This window comes from Mesocricetus auratus, unplaced genomic scaffold (assembly GCF_017639785.1).
Source record: "Mesocricetus auratus isolate SY011 unplaced genomic scaffold, BCM_Maur_2.0 Super-Scaffold_100026, whole genome shotgun sequence".
NCBI classification, from domain to species: Eukaryota; Metazoa; Chordata; class Mammalia; order Rodentia; family Cricetidae; genus Mesocricetus; species Mesocricetus auratus.
In genome coordinates this window covers 12,284,302-12,311,548 of record NW_024429207.1, presented here as the reverse complement: position 1 = coordinate 12,311,548, position 27,247 = coordinate 12,284,302, and the positions used below count along the sequence as shown (strand labels likewise).

Sequence of the window (27,247 nt, the reverse complement as noted above, 5' to 3'; positions counted from 1 at the left end):
AATCTCGGCTCGTCGCTAGCAAAACAGAGCACACCTGAGAAAAATGCTGCTACCAAAAATCTGTGCTTCTCTCTGTTCTTCTGTTTCTAAAATTCCTTTAAAGCTTTTGTTATTTTGCGTGGAAATTCATGATCCCACTCCTGATTACCATTTTGTTAAGAGAAGCTTTTTCTTTGCTAGCCACTTTGGTTTATCCCCTGCCAGCCGCCTGGGCTCTGCCGCATTGTAGTCCCCAAATAAACACACAAGATGCTGTATTAATTATGAAGCTGTTGGCCTTGCTTGTTTCTTACTGGCTACCTCTGACAAGTAATTACCCCATAATTGTTAATCTAAGTATGTCTCTTACCGGAGAATGGTTCCGGGCTTCCTACCCCCATGGCGTTACATGTCGACTCTCTTGTGTTTCTCCTTCCCAGAGTTCTCCTGGACTCCTAGTCCCTCCTATCTTGGTTCCCTATAGGCTCAACAGTACTTTATTGACAAATGCACAGGACTTCCCCCAACAACTCACTCTGAAGCATTTCTTTCTTGCAGTTGTTTTTTTCTGTAATTTCTCCTATAACTAACCTTCCTCCTTAGCCAGAGGCCAGAATGAAGGTGGAGGGACTGATAGAAGGCTGCCTTTCCCATGTTTCTCTTGCCTTTTCATGTCAGGCTGTATGTTACAGTTCCGACTGACAGTGGGGATGCTGGGAGCTGGGGGGGGGCGAAGCAGTGTATTGAGGATTATTGCAGGTGTCTGCATCTTAGGTTTCTGACAGATGTGGCAAGTCTGGGAGCTAAGGACTGCACTGCTATCTGGATATGTACAAAATGAACAGGCACGGTGCAGAGTGGACAGGCATTCTTGGCACAGATCCAATAGGCTGAAGATGCCAAATTATTCAGAGGCAGTAAGATTATGAAAGCGGTTCTCTTGGCACCAGCAGGAAGCTGCCATCTTGCTGACCGGCCTATGGTGGCCTCAGTGGCAAATATACTTAGGATATGCGATTGGTGTATGCCCTTTGCCCCTAACTTAACTGTCTGGGCTCAAGCTGCATCTTCTCAACGGAACAGACTTGGCATGCAAACAGTTTTTGGAGGATCTTTTGTTATCCACACATAAAAACACCAGTGGAGATTCATTCCGAAGGAGCCACAGGATGGTGTCAAATAATTTCACTTAGCCCCAAACAGCTGGATCTGAGGTTTTGCATCTTTACTAACCCTACAACTTTAAGCAATAACCAAAACTCAGAAATTCCCAGGTCAGCTGGATGGCACTAGTAATACTTTCCCAGGGCTACCACATCAAGGAAGATGAGACCTCTGGTTGCTTCTCCACTATCGACTAACATCAAGTATAGACTAAGGCTTACTATGGAGGAAGGTGTAAACTACAGAAATATCCTGAAGACATGAGTAGTGTTTATATCATTTAAGAACCTGGATTATAGTTAATAGTTTAACTCTGTGCCCAGAGACCTGAATTCAAAGCCCAACTTGTAATACTTACCTGTGCTGTAGATTTGGCCAAAATATCCATCATTGGTTGTGTTTTGTCTCATGCTCTGTCAGTTGCACCATACATTATTTATTTATTATGGTTTTTATGATCCAGGGGTTCTCTGTGTAGCCCTGGCTGTCCTAGAACTCACTCTGTAGACCAAGCTGGGCTCAAACTCAGATCCACCTGACTCTGCCTCCCAAGTGCTGGGTTTGAAGACATGAACTACTATACCCAGCCATACATGATATATTATTACAAATTTAGGTTTGTGTTATTACTTAATTATGTTAATTAATCTATGCTGTTTTCTATACAGTTTGAACTCTTATACCCCATGCACATAAAAACTCAGTAAACATTAACATAATCTATATTTATTTGGTGGATATTTTGTATCTACTGAACTTAAACTTCATTAAGTAATAAAAGCAGTATGAAGAATGAGAAATCACACACAATTGCCATCACCATGCATATATTTATTCAGGAATGTATTTCTCAGATATTTCAAACTGAGATGAATTGTAAAAAGAAGAGGCCAATGGGAAAAAACTAAATGACATTTGGAATAAAATCATTTGGCCTAATTTTCATAACCACAGATTTCAAGGAATACCACCACCCATGCCATGTGTACCAGACAACCCCATTATCGGTTTCTGCTGTATAGGGTCCCTGATAGTACACACCATTCAGGTTTGCAGAGTGACACCTAGTGGGAGAACAAAAGAAAACAGAACAATCAGAAGGGAAGTATATGCCAGAAACTTTATCTTGCTAAGACCTGATCAAAACTTTTACACGATGACTTCTGCCATTTCCCAGAAAAACATATTTTTCCCAAAGCTTAAGACCTTTATACAAACAAATGTTATTGTTTAACAGGTGAGTTTTGGTCCCACAGTAAATGTAAGGATCCATCCCAGACCACTTGGAGTGTGTTGAAAAATAAACATTTCAGTTTTTTAATCGTTTGTTTCTAGACAGGGTTTCTCTGTGTATTTTTGGAGCCTCTCCTGGCCATCACTCTGTAGACCAGGCTGGCCTTTAACGCACAGAGATCTGCTTGCCTCAGCCTCCCAAGTGTTAGGATTAAAGGTATGCACCACCACTGTCCAGTGCATTTCAGTTCTTAATAACCTTTAGTGATAGTTTGAATGTGACTGACCCCCATAAACCTGTAGGGAGTGGCATGATTAGGGGGTGTGGCTTGTTGGAGGAAGTGTGTCATTGTGAGGGCAGGCTTGGAGGTCTTCTTTGCTCAAGCTTGCTCAGTGAGAGGCTGAGACTACTTCCTGTTGCCTTCTGATCAAGATGTAGCCAGCACCATGCCTGCCACACTATCATACTCCCTACCGTGATGACAAATCAAACCTCTGAAACTGTAAGCCATCACCTCAATTAATGTTTTCCTTTGTAAGAATTGCCATGGTCATGGCGTCTCTTCACAGCAATAGTAACCCCAACTAAGAAATCTTTAAACAAAAACGAAGAAGAAGCAAAGGAAAGCTGCTTTGTTACCTTCACCTACATCCTCCTAGTTGAATAGTGTTAACCTCGTGCTTGGCCAAGACGCACAATTAGCAAAGATGGGGGCAAGCGGCTCTACTACAGCTTCCTGGATAGTTTGTGCTTCCAAGTTCACCAATCTACAGTCACGTGGCTTTCATGATTCAAATTCCCTTCTTTGATTGTTAGTACATCAGTTATTTGGATCTTCAAGATAAGCAAACAGACCCTAAACCTCCTTTTTAAAAACTTCCTAGCTATCAGCAAACAATCTTTTGTCTGAGTTGCCAAGTTAATTTTTTACATATGCTGCACAATCTAGACAGGCCTGTTAGGTTATTGTAAAATTTAAACATTTCCTTCTTCCTCCTTTGGAGTCTGCACACTAGTCTGCCTTGGCATGCATAAATTTCATGTAACAGCTTGTGGTCATTTTCCTGTTCGATATTAATCACCATATATTATTTATTGCTGTAACTAATGAAAAGATAGCAGACTGGGGTCTATGAGAAGACTACTCAGAACTAGTTCTGGAAAAAAAAAAACAACCACATCATTGAATCAGAAAAGCACTTATTTCATTTATCAATGCAAAGTAGCAGGCTTGAATCACTAAATTGTGATTTGCTCTCATTAACCATCCTGGCAGTCCTCCTAACTTAAATAGTTGGGACTAATTGAAACCATGCATGCTAGGTATGCAGGGATTCAGTGTCCTCTGTGCTCTTAAAGTACCATGAGAAGTAACATTTAAATAGAAAACTCCCCAGAAAACCCAGAATAAATATTTGGGCATATCTTTCTATAGAGAAACTATTATATTTGGTCTGATTTGGAGCCCGTTGAAAAATGGGCAGTAGGGACGACTACTTAGTAGTAGTGTTCCAGTATCCTTCAGTTTCTAGCCTGGACTTGACACTGGTTATTAAAGATTGGTATTCCAAGATAAAGACATGCTTGGGGGGATGGGCGGTGTGCATGGGTGGGATGGGGGTGGGGGGACACGACTTGTATGAAGTACGAGGCCTGAAAGACAAGGGAGGCAGCAATGAATGCTTCAGCTATTTTCCTCTTGGCTGTGACAAGACACCAGTCTTTAGATGACTATGAATAGGAATCGGAGAGCTCCTACCTGGGTGGGGCTGGACTACAAATACATAGACCTGTAGGGGGCGTTGCGGTTCCAGCCTCAGTAGTGAGAAACACTGAGAAATGCCAACAATTCCCGTAAGTTAGAATGTGACACGGAAAACAAAGAATTGAGGCCAGGTTTCTGGAACAATTTACTTTCTCTCTAGGGTGGCCTGTTTTTCTTGGGAAGTTCTTGCTACCGAATTGCCTTTTTTTGTTCTCCCCAACTCCTATTTCTACAGTCAACTATATCAGTTATTTGCCTTCCTTATTAAGTGTGCAACTGCCATTCAGGAGTAAAACAATCCGACCAACTGGATGCTGTATACTTAATGATTTTCCTTCTCCATCCCTTCACACGGTTGTGTGTACTCATTTCCTTAATAAATGGCCAACTGTTAAATAGATTCAAATTTTGGAAAAGTAAAGCCCAGCAGGAAGACTAATATTTTTACAACTGCATACATTTACCTTAATTGATGGAAATACCTTAAATTCATGGTATCTGCATTGAAATCTACCACCCTAAAACCAGCCAGGTATGGCTGTTTCCACCTGTAATTCCAGCACTAGGGAGCCTAAGGCAGGAGGATTGCCATGGGTTTGAGGACAGACTGCAGACTGTACTGCATAGTAAGACTATGTCTCAAATAAACAAACCAAAATATAACAATTAATTAAAAGCCAACACATCACAGCAAGCGATGCTATAATGAGGACTCTCATGGGTTTAAGGAATTTTAGCATGTATAGAATAGATTCAGTCAATAGCATACAAACTCTAAGATGCCTTATTTGCCTTATTTACACTAAGAAAAATATAAAGATCATGAGATTTACATGGCTAGTCCAGTTATATGGAAAATATGACATCCCAAAATTGCTGAAGTTTTTTTGTTTGTTTTCAAGACAGGGCTTCTCTCTGTAGCTTTGGAGCCTGTCCTGGAACTCACTCTGTAGACCAAACTGGCCTTGAACTCACAGAGATCCACCTGCCTCTGTCTCCCAAGTGCTGTGATTAAAGGCACGCACCACCACCACCACTACCCAGCACCAAAGATTTCTTAACGGAAAGTTTAATTGTCAAGATATCTTGAGGTGGCTCCTGTTTTCTAATGAAAAAAATAAAACTTCCAAAACCGATGCTTTGTCTAACATTCTTTGTTCCACACCTGCTCTGCAGATACAGCATGTCAACTGGGCCATTTTTAAGAAAAACTGCATGAAGTTTCCATCCCCTCCTTAACTGAATGATCCAACAGCAACAATGACAGCAAAACTGCAGCTTAGAAAACAGTTAAGGGAACCAGGGACATTTAGTCCAGAGACAGGACAACTCTAAATGATACAATGCATTACTTCTCATCCAAGGCCTGAAGAATTCTGCTGAAATGGCACTGCAGCTACTCTATGGCTACACAAAAGAAACCTGGCAAGAAGGCAGATGCAGCTAGCTGCAGGGAGCGCTACATATTGGGTCTTCAGTTGCTAGCATTTGGGAGGTAGAGTCAGTGGCCTCAGGGGTTCAAGGTCATTCTCAGCTGTATAGTGAGTTGGAGACCAACCTGTCCTACATGAGTTTCTGGCTCAAAAAAAAAAAAGTGTGTGGGGGGAGAACAACAATAAAAAAGTGTATCCCAGGTTCACAAAATGAAGAACTTTGTATCATCAAAAATGAAATGAGGCCGGGCAGTGGTGGTGCATACCTTTAATCCCAGCACTCGGGAGGCAGAGGCAGGCAGATCTCTGTGAGTTCGAGGCCAGCCTGGGCTACAGAGCGAGTGCCAGGATAGGCTCCAAAGCTACAGAGAAACCCTGTCTTGAAAAACCAAAAATAAATAAACTTTATTATAAAAACATGCAAATTCAAAACATCACTTTGGGTCTAGTTAATGTCAATGCATGATTATTTTATTTTTTAAGACACAGTCCTACTGGCTTAGACCTCAAATAACCCATGATGGCCTCACTTTCCTAAGTGAGGATGACAGGTGTAAATTTAGGCTCACAAATATGTATATAAGTACATGCTCTCTACTTCCTCATGTCAATTTGTGACCTTCTTGTTATAACTCAGTAGTAATTCAGTTTGCAAAAAAATCCTTGTGAAAGCAGAAATTTGATTTATTTCCAAGACATATTATTGGAGAATTTTTGTTTCTTTTTGGAGAGAGAGAGAGAGAGAGAGAGAGAGAGAGAGAGAGAGAGAGAGGGTGTACATTGTGTAAGACATGATCTTGTTGAACTTGCAATCCTCCTGTCTCTGCCTCTAAGTGCTGGGATTGCTGGATTTGTGACACCACGCCAGCTTCTGTTGCATATTGCTCAGAGTTTACTAATAACACAATGAACAAGTCCTCAAAAGCACCCCACAAATAAGGTCAACATTACCTCACTTGTTATAATTAATGCCCGCCAGTGAGATATCACTAATGCCCTCACAAGACATCAAACCTGTTAAACCACCAGCCAGACTGCTCCTCCTCAGCACAGTTCCCCTTGTAGTTGTCATTATCTCTGTCCCGTGTGCTGAACTTCATTCTTTGGTGACTAGCCCACCACTGCATTTCGGGGTGATAAGTCCCTGAAAGGGAGTCCCCAGCTGTTCCAGAATATTCTCCAAAGTTCAGTTCATAAAAAGACTGAGGGAAAAAGAGGTATTTTTTTACGATTAGTGGGGAAAATATGCTAAATAAACAGCCCAGGTTATATCATATATTTTAATTTTTACAGACTTTGGGGCTTCATTGTACAGTTTCAGTGTTAACCCAAGACATTGCCTGTATAAAATGTTTAGTACCTTTTTATCACCAACTTTAAAATGTTTGTATTGTGCAAAGCGACTATTTTTCTCAAAATCTGTCAGGTCAATTTTTAAAGTATAGTCTCCTAAAAAAAAAAAACAGAAACAAATAAGAAACCATTGTTGTTGTTGTTTAAATATATGACATGACATTGACTTGTAAGGCTAAAAATAAATAGCAATTTTACTTTGCTTTTACAATTTCCTCTGCCAAGAATCAGTTTTCAAAGAATAAACAGTGACTCTAATGTAATGCAATGTGAGAATTTTATTGTTTATTTTGCTTGAAAATGACAACAACATAGTAAACTGAGAAATTCTGTCTAAAGAATAAAAACAAATAAGAAAATAGTCCACAATTCACTTTTTTGTTAGTTTATTTTGTTTTTCAAGACAGGGTTTCTCTGTGTATCTCTCTGGCTTTCCTGGAACTCACTCTGTAGACCAGGTTGGTCTCAAACCCACAGAGATCCTCCTGCCCCTGCCTCCCCAAGTTCTGGGATTAAAGGGATACAGTACCATTGCCCAGCTATGATTCACTTTTTAAAGAACAAAAAATATTATTATTTTGTTAATAGATTTTTAAAAATCTAGCTGGGTGGTGGTGATGCGTACCTTTAATCCCAGCACTCAGGAGGCAGAGGCAGTGAGTTCAAAACCAGCCTGGTGTGTAGAGTGAGTTATAGGGCAGCCAAGGCTGCACAGAGAAACCCTATCTCAAAAAACTCAGAAAGGGACAGAGAGAGAGAGAGAGAGAGAGAGAGAGAGAGAGAGAGAGAGAGAGAGAGAGAGAGAGAGGTGATGAACATAGGTTTAACAATTATACTTTTGGATTCTAGTTTTTAAGAATAATTACTATTACCAACACCTTATAACCCCTAGTAGCTGGGCTGTATTTCATAATATCGTCACTATTACTTGCTTATAAATGAACCTAGTTGGGTTTTTTTTTGTGGTAGAATAAAAGATTAGCCAGCAAATTGTCTAAGAACCATTTGAAGAAACAAGAATCATGATTATTTTATGAAAACCTTTCTTTGCTAGCATCAAGGCCTGGAGAACAGATGTCACTGGAAGAAGAGTATCAGAGGGAGAGAAAGAGAGCAGAGGAGTACCTAGAGAATTCAGCACTACGCTCCATGGCATGGCAGGAGGCTGTTATTGAAAACACACTGATATCAGTGAATTTGCTGTATGAGGATTTTCTGGAGTTCCTTGCCAATGGGGAAATTTTAAAAAAACTTAATTTATTTGGCATGCATTCTTATTTATGTATGCTAAAAATGATACATATTGAAAACAAATCTATAAATTTAAAAAGAGATACTATAAAGACTGTTAAGATTCTATGTGATTAAAAAATTATGTGAAATAAATTGGTGAAGTAGTTACTACATAAAGTCACCCCCTTCTCCTTTTCTCTGTTGTCCCTGTTTGTGAATGACAGGCTGGTCTTCTTCCTGAAGCAAAACTGTTGTTACACGACAGAAATTTTAGATGGGTGTTGTGGCACACACTTATGTTCCCATCACTAGGGAGGCAGAAGCAGGAGGATTATGACAAGTTCTGGGCCAGCCTGTTCAGTACAGCAGGTGCTGGGCTAGCCTGGATACATAGTGAGACTCTCTCAAAATGAAAATTAGAAATACCTTCCTATTTAGTTCAATAAAATACCACAATAATATAAAATAAATGCCATAATAACCTCACAGGCAGGTGGAGTGTAGAGCTTCAGAATCCTTGCAGTTTCAAGTCCAAATCAACAGAGGCCTTCAGTCAAGTCTGTAGTTAGCACCCCATCTCCTATCTCCATCAAATGATGGGCAGTAAAAGGCCTTGGATGTACCTTGTCCAAGGCATATCCTACCTCTACATCCTTCCTCTGTCTACACCTATTGAAAAAGCTGTTCTTTACCTTTTCCTCTGGCTTAGCAACAGAAGGGCAGAAAAAGAAGAACACTGGATGGGTCGTGGGAACAAAATTCAAAGCTGTTTGCAAAAGAATTCTGGCTTCTCATTTCTGGAACAAGTGTGGAGAGGGGTTTTCTTCAGGTGGAGCTCTGTGAAAGTATCAACTTAGCTCATATGAACCAAGTCTGTGACATGGATGAGGGCATAGTTATCCCCAAAAGTACATGTGTTAGTGGAGAGGCAATAGTCTATATTTTTAAAAAGAAAACTATCTAAATTTTTTTGGTCGATAAATGAACAAACTTGTAATTAGAGATCATTTCTAGATAAATTTTATTGCAGACTGTTCCAAAAAAAACTTAGATAGTAGGAATAAAGCTATTTTCAGAGGCAATTTGAGTAGCCTTAACTACTCTCATAATTACAGAATATAAGGACAGGCAATTTCTTTTGTTTGAGCTATGATATGTTGCAAGGCATAGAACTGATAGATACATGTCTTCTTTTTCTTTTAGATTTATTTATTTGTTTAGTATATATAGTGTTCTATCTGCACATATCCCTGAAGGCCAGAAAAGGGCACCAGATCTCATTACAGATGATTGTGAGCCATCATGTTGTTGCTGGGAATTGAACTCAGGACCTCTCGAAGACCATCTAGCCTTCTTAACCACTGAGCCACCTCTTGAGCTTCTAGGTACATTTCTCTATATGACTTGAGAGTAACCAGCTTGAATAGGTGTAGATCCTTGGTTGAACACACGCTTACCATGTGCAAAGGCCTGGTTTCAACATTCAGCACCAAGCAAGAACAGATGAAAGGGAATCAGATTTGTTGAAAGCGTCTACCCAAGCAAATATATATAAATAAAAATAACTTGCGAATCTCCTGAGCAGATTGGGAACATGGGAGGAGAAGAGAGGGGGATAAGAGGAGGGTAGAAGAAGACATGGGGGAGCAGGAAGGCTGAGTCGGGGTAAGAATAGAGGAGACCAAGATGAGAGATACCACAATAGTTGGAGTCATTATAGCTTTGAGGAGAGAGCTGACACTAGTGAGATTCCCAGAGATGTACAAGGATAACACCAACTGGAAAACTAAGTAATAGCGGAGAGACTACATTATCAGCCCCTACCTGATGATAAGGTTGGTGACTACCTTATGTGACATCCTAGAACCTTCATCCAGTGACTGATGGAAGCAGAGACAGATATTCACAACTAAACACTGAACTGACCCCTTGGAACCCAGTAACAGAGATGGAGGAGTGATGAGCAAGGCAGTCTGGACCGTGCTGGTGAAACCCACAAAGACAGCTGACTGGACAAGAGGGAGCTCTTGAACCCCAGACTGATGACTAAGAGGCCAACAGGGGACTGATCCAGACTCCATGAATGTAGTGTCAGTGAGGAGGCCTCAGAAATCTCTGGGGCTTTAGGTAATAGACTAGTGTTCACCATGGCATACAAATGAACTTTGGGAGCCCATTCCACATAGAGGGATGCTCTCTCAGCCTGTACACAGGGAGAAGGGCCTAGGTCCTGCCCTGTATGAAATGACAGACTCTGGAGATCCCCCAAGGAGGGCCTCGCCCTCCCTGGGGAATGATGTGGGGATTGGGCTGGGGGTAGGGGAGTTGGGGTGGGGCTGGTAGAGGGAGAAGGGGAGATCCGGGATTGACATTTGAAGCATGCATGTTTCTAATTTAAATAAAAAACATACATAAGATAAAAATGAAATGATAAAAATAATAACTTGAGAAATGAGTTTGAATTGTGTATGCTTAGAACGACACAATGGGATTTTCATTGCTTAAGCAATGACCCAGGAAAATACCAGTACACAAAAGAAACAGAATGAGGCATAGCAGCATAATAAACATTACATATTTGGCAAAAGTACTCTTTTTTTGTTTTGTTTTGTTTTTTGTTTTTCAAGCAGAGTTTCTCTGTTTAGCTTTGGAACCTGTCCTGTCCTGGAACTTATTCTGTAGACCAGGCTGGCTTAGAACTCACAGAGATCCACTTGCCTCTGCCTCCCAAGTGCTAAAACAAAAGGCATGCACCGTCATGCAAAAATGCTCTTAAAACTAGGGTTATTTCTATGTTGAGGGAAAGAAAGCCTTACATAGATTTCGAGAGCACGAATCACAGGAGAAACTCTGACATACCAGGGTTATGCAACCACTCTAGCTAACACTCTTACGGCTCAAAGACCCTGGTAATTAGTACTCTACTGACTACTTGGAATATAGACCAGCAGTTGCCTGAGCTTGGCTGGAATGAATAAGCCTTTGCATTGCCAGTGTGATTTATGAGACAATGAGGAGCAGACCCAAAAGGGACTGACTGCAGTCTCAGACTATAAGTAAACTAAAGAGGGTGATAGATGGGAGCGAAAGGCTATGAAAAATAAAATACTGAGAAATTGTTATTGAACATAAAATTTCATACAAATATTGAACTCTCGTTATAGACATAATGTGAACATGTATAGAGAGAATTGTATAGAGGGTCATAATTTACTTTAAATTATCTATTTGTGTTCTGAAGATTTTTTTATGAGTATATGTGGGTTTCTGTGTGAATAATGCCATGTGTGTGGGTGCCTTCAGAGGCCAGAAGAGAGCACTGGATTCCATGGAGTTGTGGTTACAGGCAGCTGTGAGCTAACTGATGTGGGTGCTGGGAGTAGCAATATGAACTCTTAAACTCTGACTCATTTTTTCTAGTCCCAAACTATTACTGTTTTGAAGTGGCTTCTCATGTGGTATTACTGTGGTAATAAACCATATATATTTTTAATATATATAATTATATATATATATTTGCCAGTCATTCAAGTCTTTAAAAATTATTTTGATAACACGTTTCCTTTCAAGGAATAGAAAACATAAATGAGAAAATATATATTCCATACCAACCTAGTTTCTTTGCCACTCATATCTGTTTTAAGTAATATTTATAAATTGTGATTATGGCTCAGCAAGTACCATTACATTTGAAAAATCATGATATATACTGAATTTGTTCTATGGCCTATGATTTAGTAGGAAAGACTACAAGGGCTTTGTTTGTTTTTAGTACTGGGGGCCGAATCTAAGAGCTCCTGCCTCCTGTATGCAAATACAAAACTTACCTTGCATAGTCAGTAGGTTAATATTTTTGTTACCCAGCCAATATTCACCATTGTTTTGGACAAAGTTTCCAAAGCCATTTTCGTAGTCATTCCAACACCTAAAAAGTTTAAATTGAAAGTTAGTTTTAGCAAAATACAAATAGACACCTGCAACACATATGGGATTCCTCATTCTCTCATCTCCCATAGTCTCTTGATTAGTTTACTCACTCTCATATTCTTACTTGAAAATGAGAAAGTAAAGTTGAAATATTACTACATTTGAGGCATAAGAAGATTTAACTCACAAGTCTCACATCTGCTATTCTAAATAATTGCTTGTTAAAAGCAGTTACCTGTTAAAGTTCTCGCGGCCATCAGATCGTCTCTGAATTACAGTCCATCCTCCTCCATCAGACATGTCACAATAAACAGAGAATATTGCCTGGCTCTGGTGAGGTTTGATTTTGTAAAATCCACTCTGCTTAAATCCATCATTGTAAATCTCTGAACAATCTGTTTACAAAACAGGGTAATATGACACTTGTTATATGCCTTTGTTCCTGGAATTCAGTATCAGTGGAGACAGATAAAACAAATGGAATGCATAATCGCTTCATAAAATGCCATCTTGGAGTGGATATCCAGAAAACCTTTTTTCCCCTACAAATTTATCATTGACTTCTTGGTAACAGTCCTAGATGTCTTGGAACTCACTTTGTAGACCAGGCTGGTCTCAAACAGAGATCCATCCACCTGTTTCTTCCTCCCGAGTGCTGGGATTAAAGGCGTGCACCTCCACCCTGCTCCACTGAAATTTCTAACAGTCCACATATCCTTGGAGGTTTTTGTTAAAAATTGTGAGCATTTATGCTTTCTTTCATCCTCATATTTTTCCCTCCATGGTATTTCTTTGACCTTTAAAGTTAAATAGCTACCAGTTTGCCATTAAAAAGTAATATTAGTTTCTTAAGCTGCTTGAGGGGGACAAGCTAATACCCACTGCCGCTCACTCGAGGCTGATTTGAGCAGAGTATGTTCAAGTATTACATAGGTGACCAAACATCTTGCGGGTGATTGGAGCAGGACCGCGCTACAGAAAAGTAGACTCAGGAATAGCCAGGCACAGAACTTCTGAAAAATAATATGGGAAATCTCTTTTACATTTGACTTCTATCATTTTGTTAATTTCCTTTTTAAAAGTTGTCTTATGGTTGAATTATGTAAGTTTTATGGAGTGCTTTTAAGTTTTTTTCAGTTCATTATTTTGATGCCAAACTGTCAACAAATGAAACAGATATCATATTAATTAAGTTGGGTGGGCAGTGGGAATCTTAAGAGAGAATAAACAGGCTTCACAAGACTGACTTCGATTGTGCACTACTGTTGGTCTTTTTAGTAATTTAGGCTTTGTTCATGAATTTATTTTCAAGATTCAAAAGCAAGGTGTTCTTTATGCATGGTGGATTACAAATGGGATCCCATTAGGTAACTAAAAAAAGAAGAAAATGTCCATGTCCAGTCAACTCAATGTTATTTAAAAGATTATGTTTTGTGGTCAAGTATATTGTAGAAGACTTTAAGTCAGCAAACTTTCCCTCCATTAGGAAAGAGCTCCTTATTTATAGCTGACCTTCTATCAAAGAGCTGAACAGCAAAGATGCACAAGGTTCAAACTCTTTTCCAGGCAAATATGGAAATGATTAACTAACTTGTTTTAGAAAAACTTCATGAATATGGGGCTTTCTGCCAACACTTTCTGCTTGTTTTTATTTTATGCCATCTTTCAGTTTTTAGTTTTTAAATTTCTTTCTTTCCAGAAGAAAGTGCCAAATACAACTAAACTCCCCAAGGAGAGCTTTTAATGAAAGAAAAACAAAGAAACAAACATTCCACTCCTGGGGGAAAAATCCAGGCAGATAAAAAAGTCAATAAATGCACATTTAAAAAGCAATTTAGGGAGCTTGTCATTGGGAGAGTCATGGCTTAAACTGTGATAGCAGAAACAGCTGCTTCTATCTGCTACTTGCTGTTTGACCTTTTTGTTTTTCTTACTATATACTTAAAAAATGTAGTCATTTAAAACTAAAATCATTGCTATCACTTTCCATATGTAACATTAAGAAAACCATAACTCAACCTTGTTTAGCAAAGCATTCTCTGCTGTCCTACAGACTATACTGCTCTTCCGTGACCTCTACTACCTGAAAGTGCCCCTAAGGAGGGATTATCCTGGATTACATCTTTCAATGCCCCACATGTGCAGCAAAATATGTTATTCTAGTTATATAGACATTATTAAAGTTGACACACTTGATTCTTTCAGTTTTCTCATCTGTACCAATTACTGGCAATCTATTTATTAACACTGTCATCTTCTACCATTTATTAAAGCCACACAATGATGATTGATATATTCAGTGTGTCTCTAAGATTTAGAATGAAAGTTTCACATTATTGAATTCATCTGTTCACTTGCTACCACCCAGATGAATGACCAAAGGGTATAGGAATCTGCCTCACAATACTATCTGCCAATGGATGTGTCTATATCATTACTAATAGATTCATTTCAAACTGGCTACATTCCACCACCCAAAACACACCAGTGCATATGGTCCTTGAGCCTATTTGTTTGTCTATCTCTTACCTCAAGTCTGAACACATTGAAATCTCCTGAAAGGATTTTTAAGATACTCACCAAGGCAGAAAATATACCGGTTAATCCTGTGACATGAGGAACTCAGACTAAATGACATTTTAGTTCATTCTTTTTCATATAAAAGTATCACATTTCTAGTCCAAAAGCTGATCTCCATCACATTTGTGGCATATTAGTTTCCTAAATCCTCGGTGGGGAATGGCTCCGATTTCTATATAACAAAAGACTTGGGCCAAGGCGAGTCTACACCCACTCTGAAGGCTAGTGAGACGTGCTTGTATGGAGTACCTGAAGGCTTAGGAGTGTCTCTAGGATTAAAGGAAATATTTGATACCAGCAGTTTATACATGATAATAGATGTCTTCTGCCACTATCCCTGCTTTTAGATGGTTACTTAAGATGATGCTTCAATAAACCATGGCCTTCAGTATTGATTGGGAGCCCTCCTGTTATGACCAGATGTCTCTGTCTTTGTCTTTAATGTCATTGGGTAGCTAGGCCTTCCTATATCCATACTCCTCCACTCAGGGTCGGACTCAGGGCTGTTTGGCTGGTTCTGATTGCAGCCCCAAAGAAGTCAGTCTGAAACAGATGGCCCCTGCAGCATGGAGCTAATACAGACTAGACCACGATAATAAAGGTAATGTTTGTAGATAATTCCCCAAAGGGCATTTGCATTTTAACACATTTTTTCCCAATGGAGTTTATTTATTTATTTATTTTGGTTTTTCAAGACAGGGTTTCTCTGTGGCTTTGGAGGCTGTCCTGGAACTAGCTCTTGGAGACCAGTCTGGTCTCGAACTCACAGAGATCCGACTACCTCTGCCTCCCGAGTGCTGGTATTAAAGGCATGTGCCACCAACACCCAGCTTGGAGTTTATATTCTACACTATGTGTTAAAGTATACTTGTATGATAGACAGCCTTGAAATATATTGAGATAACATCTCCTTCTAGACAGACAGTTGCTCTGTTTGTTGCACACTAAAATGAAGATAACATCTACCTTGGAAGCAAAGATTAGACACCTATTAATCTACTATAAAATACTGGAGTTTCTTAATCTCAGGGTGTCCAGTTGTGACATAGTCCCAATAACTGCTCACATGGGTTCTTGGTATTTGAGAACCAGAGACATTAATGCAAATATGAAACTTATAAGTCTGACCCATGAGCTGTAGCCCTCTGCTAGATTCATGCAGACAAGCTTGTTAGCTTGCAAATAGAGTAAAATCTCAAGTGCCCCCTGCCCCGTTTGAGGTAAGAATTAGCACTGTAGAAGGTCACAAGCTACTTTGAATGAGTGGCTATGGCAGAGAATCACTGTTTTCCAAGAATATACACAGAATCTGATTCCTTGTAGATGTTGCCTGACCCTTTATTTGCCATCTTAACTACCATATTCTCTGTAGTTTCCTTCTTAGAATGCAATTTCTGTGGATTTGCCCCTGGAACTTCTTCACACTATCCCTTTTTTCCCAGTCCCCCTTTAACCTGACATATCCTCAGTTCTGTTTCATGTTCTGGAGCCCCATGTAGGAGTGAACCCCAGAAAGCTATCCTCCCATGAGGGCAGGGACATGTAAACTGTCACAGGTAGATATAAAAGGAAGTGAAAGAAAAAGGAACCTCCCTTTACTCCTGGAAGCCAGCCACGCTTCTAACTCCTGGTTTGTGCAACTCTCTCTCTTTCTGGTAAATAAATATATTGTTTTCCTATAGCATTGACTATCATTAATAGCCCCAGCTATCCTTAAGATATAACTGTCCTAACTACCACAAGCCAATGGCTCTGACCTTCTCTGGCTTCTAAAGGAGAGCAGAGGATATATGTGTGTGTGGAAGGGGGTGTTGTCTAAACATCAAGATGATTGTGTAATGGCTATTTTTATGTCATCTTGACACTAACACAAGTAAAAGTCATTTGGGAAGAAGAAACCTCAATTGAGAAAATGTACCACCAGACTGACCAGTGGGTAAGCCTGTGGTACTTTTCTTGATGGGTGATTGATGTGGGAGGACCCAGCCTGTTGTGGACAGCGCGACCTCTAGGCAGGTGGTCCTGGATGATATATATATATATATATACATATATATATATATAAACAGGTTGAACAAGCCATGGGGAGTGATCTAGTAAACAGCACTACTCCATAGCTTCTGCATTCTCTCCTGCCTCACGATTCCTGCCCTGCTTGAGTTCCTGTCCTGGTTTCTTTCAGTGATGTGGAACTGAAAAGCAGGAATAACTCCTTCCTCCCCACGTTGCTTTTTACCACAGCAACAGGAGTCTCGGCTAAGCCAGCTGAGCAGCAGAGGGTGAGGCACCCAGGGCAAGCAGCATGAGCATGGTGAGACTACGATCTGGGTGAAGGAAGGTGGCGAAAGTGAGCATTTTACTGTAGTCTAAATTCTACAGTTGCCACAACTCTAAATCTCACATGTGGTTTAAAGGGGGAAACGTTCCCACAGGCCCATGCACTCAAACACTTGGTCCCCAGATGTCTGGGGAGACGGTGGAACTTCCAGGAGGTAAAGCTATGCTGGAGAAAATGGGACACTAGGGATGGGCTTGAGGTTGACAGCCCCGCCTCGCTTCTCTCCGCTTCCTGCTTTTTGACTACAGATACAGTGTGACCAGGGGTCTCCTGCTTTTGCCACCATGCTTTCCCTGCCTTGATGGAATGTATCTCCTCAAACCATGAACCAAAATAAATCCCTCCTTCCTTAAACTGGTTCTAGTCAAGTGTTTTTCTTAGTGAAAGTCATCCACTGTACTAGTAAGTACATTTATAGGCACAAAATGGGGGAGTTTTATGCCCGTAAGATTGGCATGTCTTTGACATCTGCTTTTGGTTATAGTCATATAAATTTCTCAATTTATATTTGCTCATCTGTTCCATTCCTTTCATCTGTAAACATGAGGATCAACTGTGTTTCAAAACTCTGACAGTCAATGGGGAGATAAAATGTATTGACTGCGACTAGAGAGATGGTTCAGCTGTTAAGAGCGCTGACTGCTTTTCAAGAGGACCTGGGTTAATTCCTAGTATCCACAACTGTCTGTAATGCAATTCCCCGGGGATCTGACTCCCTCTTCTGACTTCCATGGACAGCAAGCATGCATACAGTACACAGACATACATACAGGCAAAACATCCATACATATAGGATAGTAACAAATATTTTAAATGCATTGGATATCCATTCAAACCTTACACAGTGGCCAGTTCATTAAGTTAGACTTATATTCATAAGCAGAGGAATTAGAACACATCATAGACGTGCAACACAGAGATGATTGTGAACAAAGAGTTCTAGACAGCATTCTCTTTGTTTCTAACTGTCTCTGTTCACTCTTACAGAAGCCCTTCATCTGTACAGGAAACTAAAAGACTTTTTCTGTGGGGAATAGTGATGTGTGCAGTGGTGATTATACTGTGCTCACAATTCAATATCATTTCACTCCTAGGATTATAAATACTGGCCTAATCAAGTGGGAAAAAAGCCAAACCATTAAATAGAAATATTTTAAAAACTACTCTTACTTTCCATTAAAATGAGTTTTTCTTTTCCTGTCCTTTCATTCTATTAATTTATTTTTCATTATGGGTTTCATTGAGGAGAAAACCAGGCACAGTAGCACACATTTGTGGTCCAAGCTACTCAGGAAGTTGAGGTAGAAGGATTGCTTGTACTCTGAAGTTCAAGACTAGACTAGACCACACAGGGAGACTCAGCTCAAAATAAACAGAAGGGAAAACTACATACATATAAGGAGTAAAGACATAAATAAAAAACAAAGTTTAAGCCGGGCGGTGGTGGTGCACACCTTTAATCCCAGCACCTGGGAGGCAGAGGCAGGCGGATCTCTGTGAGTTCGAGGCCGGGCTGGACCGATAGCCTCCAAAACAATACAGAGAAACCCTGTCTCGTAAAAAACAAACAAACAAACAAAAAAAAACAAAGTTTAGTCATAAATATTCTCAACTATAATCAACTATATATTTAGGTGAATATTTAACAATCTGTTGTCCTGATTTTGTATGAAAATACAGAAATTCTCAGATATTTATTATTCATGTCAAACACCCTCTGGCCACATACAAGAGAGAAAAAGGGTAAAATATGGAAGAAGACATTTTAAATTTATGGAGTGAGTTATGCTGCTTATAACTGGAATAGGCATAGCTTTTTAAAAAGATGGGAAGTGAATTGAGGGTAGTGGGGGATACCCCTGAAATCTCAGCAATTGAGGAGGCTGAGGGAGGAAGACAATTAGGTACCAGACCAGCCTGAATTGTATAGTGAGATTCTGAGGTAAAGACAGAAACTAGGAAACAAAATTGAACAAAGAAAAAAACCAAAGTCATCAAATACCTAGTACCATCATTACATACGGATGTGTGACACAGCTGGTTGAAACATTTAAGAAAAACCAATTCTGACCTGCATATTGCCTCTTGCCTCCAAGGTCAAAGAAATTGTCCTCCTGTCCTTTATCCAGTAATTGGACTTCCTTCTCATGCATGAGCTGGGCGATCCTGGCCTGTTGTTGTTTGACCCGGGTCTCAAGCTGTTGCACCTGAGCTCGGAGCCTTTCCTGCTCCAACAAACATTTCGAATTCTCCAGGGCCTACAAGGCAAAGTGCATCTCAGTTCATGGGAAAGAAATGTTGCTAAAATCTGGATAAATCCTTGATTCAACTGTGTCCCCATTCCTGCATCAGAACGCCATTTCAACCAGAAAGTCGTTTTATTTTTCCCTGAACTTTGAGTAAGTTAGTCCTTTTGGGTAAGTGGAGACACAAGCTCATTGAAATCACCTTCAGATAATCTTGATAGTGTACGTCAATTACGTTCAATATTGGTCCAAGACCAATACTGTTACCATGGCCAGTTTTGAAAACCTGAGATGGTGTGAGAAAAGAAATAATACTGATTTATTGTAAGTCCCAATTTTTATTTTTAAAGTGTTTAAGTATTACTATGTACCACAGAACTTATTCATTCATTGACAGCAAGTTAATATCGGTTTTCTGGAAATTAAAAAAAATTCTATCTCTAAGCGGACCTTATAGATAGTAATAGTTTGCACAAGACGCTTACCCAGATTTCCCTGCCCATCATCAGAGCAATGGTGACCAGGAGAAAGCTGCGAATCTCCCCCATTCTTCCCACTGAAAGAACTACAAGAAAAAGAATCCGTCACGAGACCAGACTCAACCGGTTCAGATAAAGCACCTGAGGGTTACCCAGAAACGCATCCCCGACTTCCCATTCAGCCTTCTGTCACACACAAAATGATGAGAATCAACCGCATCAAAGCTTAGGAATAATTAAACCTGCTCAGTAACACAGACACACAAAGCTCTTCCAGTTTCATCGAGGGCTCGCATGCGCTGCTTCGTGAGAGTTCGGTAAAGAACAGGTAAGGGAGACAGACCTGGGACCATGGTTTTGGTTCAGCCAGTTCCAAACTGTTTGACTTTAGGCAACTTACCAAAGTGTTCCTGTTCTGTGAAGTGGAGAAGAGATCCTATCCACCTCACAACACTGCAGAAATTTTGAGATAATGTTTTTAGAATATTTTTAGATCTCTGGGCATTCATGTGCTAGATGAATACCAGATAATGATGTGGAATTTCTAAGTGGAGGATGATGTTTATTTTTAGAAGAAGCAAGTTATAATTATAATAGGAAGTTGGTGTGCACTCTTTCTTCCTTCCTTTCCTCTCTCTCTCTCTCTCTCTCTCTCTCTCTCTCTCTCTCTCTCTCTCTCTCTCTCTCTCTCTCTCTCTCTCTCTCGCTCTTTGAGACAGGGTCTCACTATGTAGCCCTGGTTAGGACACATTGAAGCAGAGGGCTGATAAAAATGAGTGGGTTTAAAAAAGAGAGAACACTTTGTAAAGGTGGGAGAGAATAGTGGTGGAAGAGATAAGGAAGGAATTGGAGGGGAGAGGATAGAGAATGATAAATGGTTTGATAAAACTGCTTTTTAAAAAAAATGTAAACATTAAGAGGCTGGAGAGATGGCTCAGCAGCTAAGAGCACTGGCTATTCTTCCAGAGGACCCGGATTCAATTCCAAGCACTCACATGGCAGCTCACAACTATCTGTAACTCCAGTTCCAGGGGATCTGACACTCTCACACTCAGGCAAAACATCAATGCATATAAAATAAAGCAAAATTTTTAGAAATGCAAATATTAAATAAAAATTAAAATCAGGTTAATAAAAAGTGCTTTGGAGTATATATTTCCATATAACATATAATTTTATATACATATGTAACTATTATATTATGCATTACATAGCTTATATAAATATTCCTTAGGGGACCAGCAAGATGTCTCAGTGGTAAAAAATACTTGCCAAGAAGCTAGAGGGCAGGCATTCCATCTTTAGAACTACGTGATGGAAGGAGAGAAGGGATACTCAAAAGGAATTTTTTTTCCAGGACTGGAAGATTTAATAAGAGCTGAAAATTCAGTTTACAGTACACCCCAAACATACTGTGAATTTGCAAATAGATACAGCCAACACAACATTCTGTCAGCAAGCAGAGTCCCTAAGTGAACAAACAGGCAAAGAACAATCACTGTTACCAACCACGTTGTCCATCTGCTATATCCCAGGGCAGAGAGAACAAACATTACTTAACAAAGCCACACATAAACACCTGCCTCCTCCTACAGACCTTACTTCTGGAAATAAAATAAACCCAAGTATTTAAACCAAAGATCGTCAGATGAACACTATCTCAGTTTAGAGAGTGCTCTATTGTCGGGTCGGGGTTGGCATCACAAAACACCCAGCACCTTAGCAGGGAAACAACATGAAAAGCCCAGTCTACAGACCCGGTGCACCAGAGGCCTCCCAGCCTGGGTAGCTCCAGCAGGCGGTGGCCCTGGGGCCATTTATTACCCAGGGTAAGCCAACCGACAGATGGACATTGAGGTCAGAGGTGTGCTAGATTTAGCCTGTGGCCATCCCAAGGAAGTCTACCTTGGGTTTGGAGAACACTTATAACTTAAATATATAATAAGGATTCCCAGCACACGAAGAAATCTGTAAGGTTGACTGATGCCGGTTTTAAGCTGTTGCCCCATCAAATACCATCCGTTAACCAAATGTAGCACGCTACATCCTGAAGCTTGCTTGAGGTGCTACCTATGCAAAGTGGGTGTCTGACTCCCAAGCTTGTCTTCTGCTGAGTGCTTGTCTGGTCAGCACACCTGCAGGGGTGCAGCGGGAACACTCGGGTCAGTGGGAGCTGCAGACCCTCACCAGGGAAACACTCGGAACTCGGCCCTCACGAAAGAGCAGGACCTCTGATGTGCAGAGTTTATGGAAATGAGGCTAGTAAGAGCTAAAACTCTGAAAATTCCTAAGCAATTTACACTCAAGTTCCAGAAAGTGAGAGTCATTCAGATGCCACTACTGCTCTTCAGAGGGAAGACAGACCTCGAACTCAATCCCAGTGCATCCCAGGATGGCGGCCCACGTGCGGAGGGAGCAAAGAGCAGCAAGTCCCAGCTGCTTCAAGGGTGCCCTTGCCAGTCCTGTCATCCTCTGAGTAAGGGATAGGAGTTCAGCTTTCCACCAGGTCAGTGGGGACAACAGCTCCTGCCACTTCTACTTCTAGGAAGGGGGTTCTTGACACTAGCACAGCAGACTGGGTGGAGTGGACACTGAGTTGTGACACGCAAACCCAGGGGACCAGGGAAGGAACTTGGATGAACTTAGAGCACAAACTGTCAGCAGACTGGGAAGAATTTTGTGGGCTACGGTAAATGTTCAAGAGGGCAATGGTCTAGCTAAAGGTCGGCTTATTGTGCAACCGAGAATATCTGTCTCCATGACAACATTCTCCAATTTTGAAATAAAATGAACAGTTGACTTTGTCTTTCTCGGTGCCAAAGATGGAAGCCAAGTATTCCGCCGTTTTCCAGTGGACGACTCCCCCAAAAGGGATCTTAATGCCTTTCACTTCCGAGATCCTCTTACCTATATACATGCAGGCATGCACACATCTACACACACATACACACACACTCACAAATAAACAAATTATCAAAGAAAGAAAAGGTTTTCTAAGTTACAGAAATGTTACTTAGCATTAATTTTTAGTAGAAAATATTGTAAAAAACATTTTGACAGGTTTCTGTCTTCTGGTGGACTAGTGTTACCAACTCAAAACCAGCCACTTGTCTGGCAGATCTCTAGATAAAGACATTTCAGAATGTCATTATATCTTTTTCAAAGGTTTATATTAATGTGTCTATCAAACATATTCTCGGGAATATGCTAAGTCTTCTAAATTTTGTGCCCTGATTTGTAATTGTACCCATTACGACAATCTGACCTTAGGGCAGGAAAATGGCTTAGCAAATAAAAGCTCTTGCAGAAAGCCATGTGTCATGGTTTAGATGAGAAATGTCTCCCCATAGTCTCAGGCATTTGGATAGTTGGTCCTCACTGGGTGACGCTGGTTGGGTAGGTTTAGAAGTTGTGGCCTTGCAGGAGGAGGTGTGTTGCTGGGGACAAACTTGGAGGTTTCAAAGCCTCTAGGCATCCTAGGCTTGCTCTCTCTACTTCCTGCTCAAGCTTCAAGATGTGAGCTCTCAGCTGTTGTTCCAGCTACACCTACTGCCTCTGCCTTACAATCATACACTTTAACTCTGGAACCATGAGCCCAAAAGCTCTCCCATTAGTTGCCTTGGCCATGGAATGTCATCACAGCAACAGAAAAATAAGCAGTACACCTTAATACCTAAATTTCACTCCCAGAACTCATGGTGGAAAGAAAAAGGCTGACTCAGAAAGTTGTCCTATAGCCGGGCAGTGGTGGCGCACGCCTTTAATCCCAGCACCCGGTAGGCAGAGGCAGGCGGATCTCTCTGAGTTCGAGGCCAGGCTGGACCGACAGCCTCCAAAACAATACAGAGAAACCCTGTCTCGAAAAACCAAAAAAAAAAAAAAAAGAAAAAAAAAAGAAAAGAAAAGAAAAGAAAGTTGTCCTATAACCACAGACACAACTATATACACCTCTCTCCCTCTCCCTCTCCCTCTCCCTCTCCCTCTCTCTGTGTCTCTCTGTCTCTCTCTGTCTCTGTGTGTGTGTGTGTGTGTGTGTGTGACTTTTTTGAGGCAGGATCTCACTGCATAGCTCTGATTGACCTGGAACTCCTAGTGTCAACTTGGCTGAGCCTCTTGCTTCTGCCTCCCAAATGCTGTGTTGCTGGCATATGTCATCATGTCCCATTTGTGACTAGCAGTTTTAAAACTTAACAAATTTTGCTGCATTAAACTTAAAGGCAAAATGTCTAACTTTAGAAATAAAATGTTTAGAAATAAAAAGTATGTTAATAGCATATAAATATCTTAAAATGATATATTTGAATGGGTCATTATGAGGGGATAGAAGGTAAAATAAATTTAAAAGAAGGGACTCCAGCCAGTGAAAGAGATCAGTGCCTTGCTCAGTCATCATCAGGAAGCGTCTTCCTGCAATAGATGAGAACAGATGTAGAGACACACCGTCAGACAGCACGCAGAGAGTAAGAGACCTTGGAACACTCAGCCATAAATTGGATGCCTTCAACAAACCCATCCCCTCAGAGCTCAGGAAACCCTGAAGAAGAGGAGGCAGAAAGATGGTAAGAGCCAGAGGGCAAGGAGGTCACCAAGGAAACAGGGCCTTTTAAAATCGACACTATCAAAGCATATATAAGCTCACAAAGACTGAGGCAGCATGCCCAGGACCTGCACCAGGTCCTTAGCATATACATTATAGCTTCCAGTTTAGTGCTTTTATGGGATTCCTGGGGATTTAAAGAACTGGGTTTCTGTTTCCTGTGCCTTCTCTTGGGCTCTTTTCCTTCTATTTGTTTGTCTTGTCCAACTCTAATGTGTTTGTTTTTTGTTTTATCATAAGAATACATTTAAGAGAAGGGAAAAGTTATTTTTTGTTTGTTTCTTGTTTTGTAAGACAGGGTTTTTCTGTATAGCTTTGGAGCATCTCTTGGCACTTGATCTGTAGAAGAGGCTGGCCTTGGAACTCACACAGATATGCCTGCCTCTGTGTTCCAAGTGTTGGGATTAAAGGTGGGAGCCACCAACTCCAGGCGCGATGTGTTTTCTAAGTTAGCAGTCACACATGAGCTACAACCTTGATATAGATAGTTAAAATTGTAGCCCTAAGCACAGCCTGAGTGATCCTTGCATGCTGCTTTTTCCAGACTCGCCCTCATTTTCTGAAAATGGAATATAACTATACCCTTGTTATTTATATTAAGAATTTATATTTTAAAAAAGCTTTAAAAAACTAAACATATTTGATCTCCAAATAGCTGAAATAAAGAAAAGCATTTGGGAAATGCAGATCACAATGTGGTCTGTTCTCGTTTTTTATTTTGCAGGCTGAAATAGAAAGTTCTACTTTGAACTGCTATCCAACTAACTCAAAATATAAAGACACTGGATAATACTTAAATTCAAAATCTCTCCTCCAAAGTGCAGATCTACCTTATTGTCAACCATTCCAATCTCTCTCAAAGGCCCACGGTTATTCTTTGAGTCTTGATAACTATCATTCATTCTCATGAAAAAAGTCAGCATTATTACAGTCCAGTCAAGAGTGTAGAGAACTTACCTCAAGTCAAGATGAATCGGCCCTCAGCTAGGCTCAGTCCACACACAGCCTCCCAGGAAATTCTAACTGAAGTCAGAGTCTCCAAATCCTTCTCCATTCCTTGATTAGAAACAGGCAAAGTTGATTCTGGCTCTAATCCAGAAACAACATGAGGAAATCAGTTTAACTGGAAGGAATACAAAAAAATAAATAAATCAAGGGCAAACCCCAATACTCTTACGTTTTCAATTTCTCCCACTTACATGCAATTTTTATTGGATTACGTATCTTTATTTTAGCCTTTTATAGTTGTCTTCATTCAGAGGATTTTGTACTTTAACTATCCTAAAATCAAAGTGCATGTAAAGTTTTGCCTTGTAGATCTCAAAGTTAATAAACTGCCACCTGCAAAGAGGAGAGTTAAAGCATAATTTCAGCTAAGACATGGATAGAGGTCACACTTTTCTTAGGTATGAAAGCATCACCATCACCGGTTTATAAACACCAACATGGAATGGCCAGTTTATGTGATCTTATTGTTCTTTCTTTATTCTTGACAACTTCAGACATGAAAACAAGAAATATTATCTTATCCATCTCCCATTCCTCTCCGAGTTCCCCCATGTCCTTGACAGCATGTCCCCCTCCCAACTTCAATTCTTTGTTTTCTTCCTTTTTTCCCTTCTTTCTTCCTCCCCCCTTCTTTCTTTTTTTCTGCTAACCCACTAAAGTCCCATGAATGCTGCCCATATCTTCATGACGTGGGGCTATCCATTAGCAAAAGCATTCTTGATGTGTGAAATTGTGACACCTGTAAGCATCAGCTGTACTCTCAGCAAACTCTTCTTTTTGTTTTCAAAGCCTCTGGAGCAGTTTCTAACATGTAATAGGTAACTTTCCAGTTCCACTAATCATGTTGTGTAACAGTTTCAGACTGGAAACCCAGGTCATCGATTCTCTTTTCACGCTGATGTAACCCAAGTCGTTGTTTGCTGTTTGCTGTTTGTCCTGTTGCCCCGATTTCTTAACTCAGATTCTGGTAAAGTGTACGTTTTCCTCCCGTCCCTTGTTATTTACCCAGCGAAAACATTACCTATATTTGACCTTCCCTGTTAAACACTGTCTTATGATTTACTTCAAAAATTTGGTCGATCTTGTAGAAAAGTTAGTCCTGAAGACTTGGAAAAAAAATGTCATTTAGACTGAAGTGATTCACCCAGACAGGAGAAGTGGAATTGTGGCATTTGAAATGGTAGAGAATTTAAGCTGCTGACATCAAAAGGAAAACATGGAATTTTAAACAACACGGTAAAGGGTGATATTTTGAACTTATTTGTCTTCCTTATATCTGTATTGCTTTCTCCTCATTCAAAATAACTGCTAGGCTCTGATGTAACAGGATACTCACAGGAGGGGGCAATAGTAGCGATAGCAATAACTACCACACTCGCAACATTTTCTACGTGCCAAATATAGTAAGAACTTTTTTTGTCTTTGCCTTTTGGTGATGCTGAGGATTAGACCTGTGGACTAGCATATCCTCAGAACCTGTTTTACCAGGGAGCTATGTTCCCCTTGCCACAGCAGTAACTACATTCACTCAGCCTCAACATCCTACTGGTCCATCTGCTTCACAAGTGAGGTCATAAGCCACAAAGGCTGAAGTGATTTGCCCAAGCTGGCACAGCTAGCAAGAGGTGAAGCCAGAACTCACAGGCAATGTGGCTCTGAATTCAAGAACCTCACAGTGAGAGGTAGGTTACCCTCTCAATCAAAGAAGTAGTTCAGATCATTGTCCAGAAAGAAACCCAGGGGAAAATAACCAGACAGTAAGGACAAAATTTAGGGTCAGCGTCCTGTGAAGGCATGCCCCAAACTGCAGTTTCTAGGAGTTTTGCCAGACAATCAGCGGGGAGGGGGGGAGCAGAACATAGTGGAAGAATAGTCATAAAGAAAGATAGGAAACCGTGAATGTGGTCGCAC

The 27,247-nt window shown here is 40.5% G+C and overlaps 1 protein-coding gene across 1 annotated transcript; it reads right to left on the bottom strand.

Moving 5' to 3' along the window:
- Positions 1–1,953: 1,953 nt before the first annotated feature.
- On the bottom strand, positions 1,954–25,438 carry Fgl1 (fibrinogen like 1). Its single transcript, XM_005066647.4, has 8 exons — positions 25,286–25,438; positions 19,738–19,817; positions 19,078–19,264; positions 12,324–12,483; positions 11,989–12,086; positions 6,936–7,024; positions 6,590–6,777; positions 1,954–2,207 (listed from the first exon to the last, which is right to left on the bottom strand). The coding sequence occupies exons 2-8, from the start codon at positions 19,798–19,800 to the stop codon at positions 2,048–2,050; spliced, it is 945 nt and encodes a 314-aa protein (XP_005066704.1). The 5' UTR covers positions 19,801–19,817; positions 25,286–25,438; the 3' UTR covers positions 1,954–2,047.
- Between the last annotated feature and the right edge of the window lie 1,809 nt (positions 25,439–27,247).

Excerpts from the sequence above, each read along its gene's own strand:
- Fgl1 (XM_005066647.4), bottom strand. The coding sequence starts at position 19,800 with ATGGGGGAGATTCGCAGCTTTCTCCTGGTCACCATTGCTCTGATGATG. Across the intron at positions 19,265-19,737 it reads TGATGGGCAGGGAAATCTGG|GCCCTGGAGAATTCGAAATG; the intron begins GTAAGCGTCTTG and ends TTTGCCTTGTAG. Across the intron at positions 12,087-12,323 it reads GGCCGCGAGAACTTTAACAG|GTGTTGGAATGACTACGAAA; the intron begins GTAACTGCTTTT and ends TAAACTTTTTAG.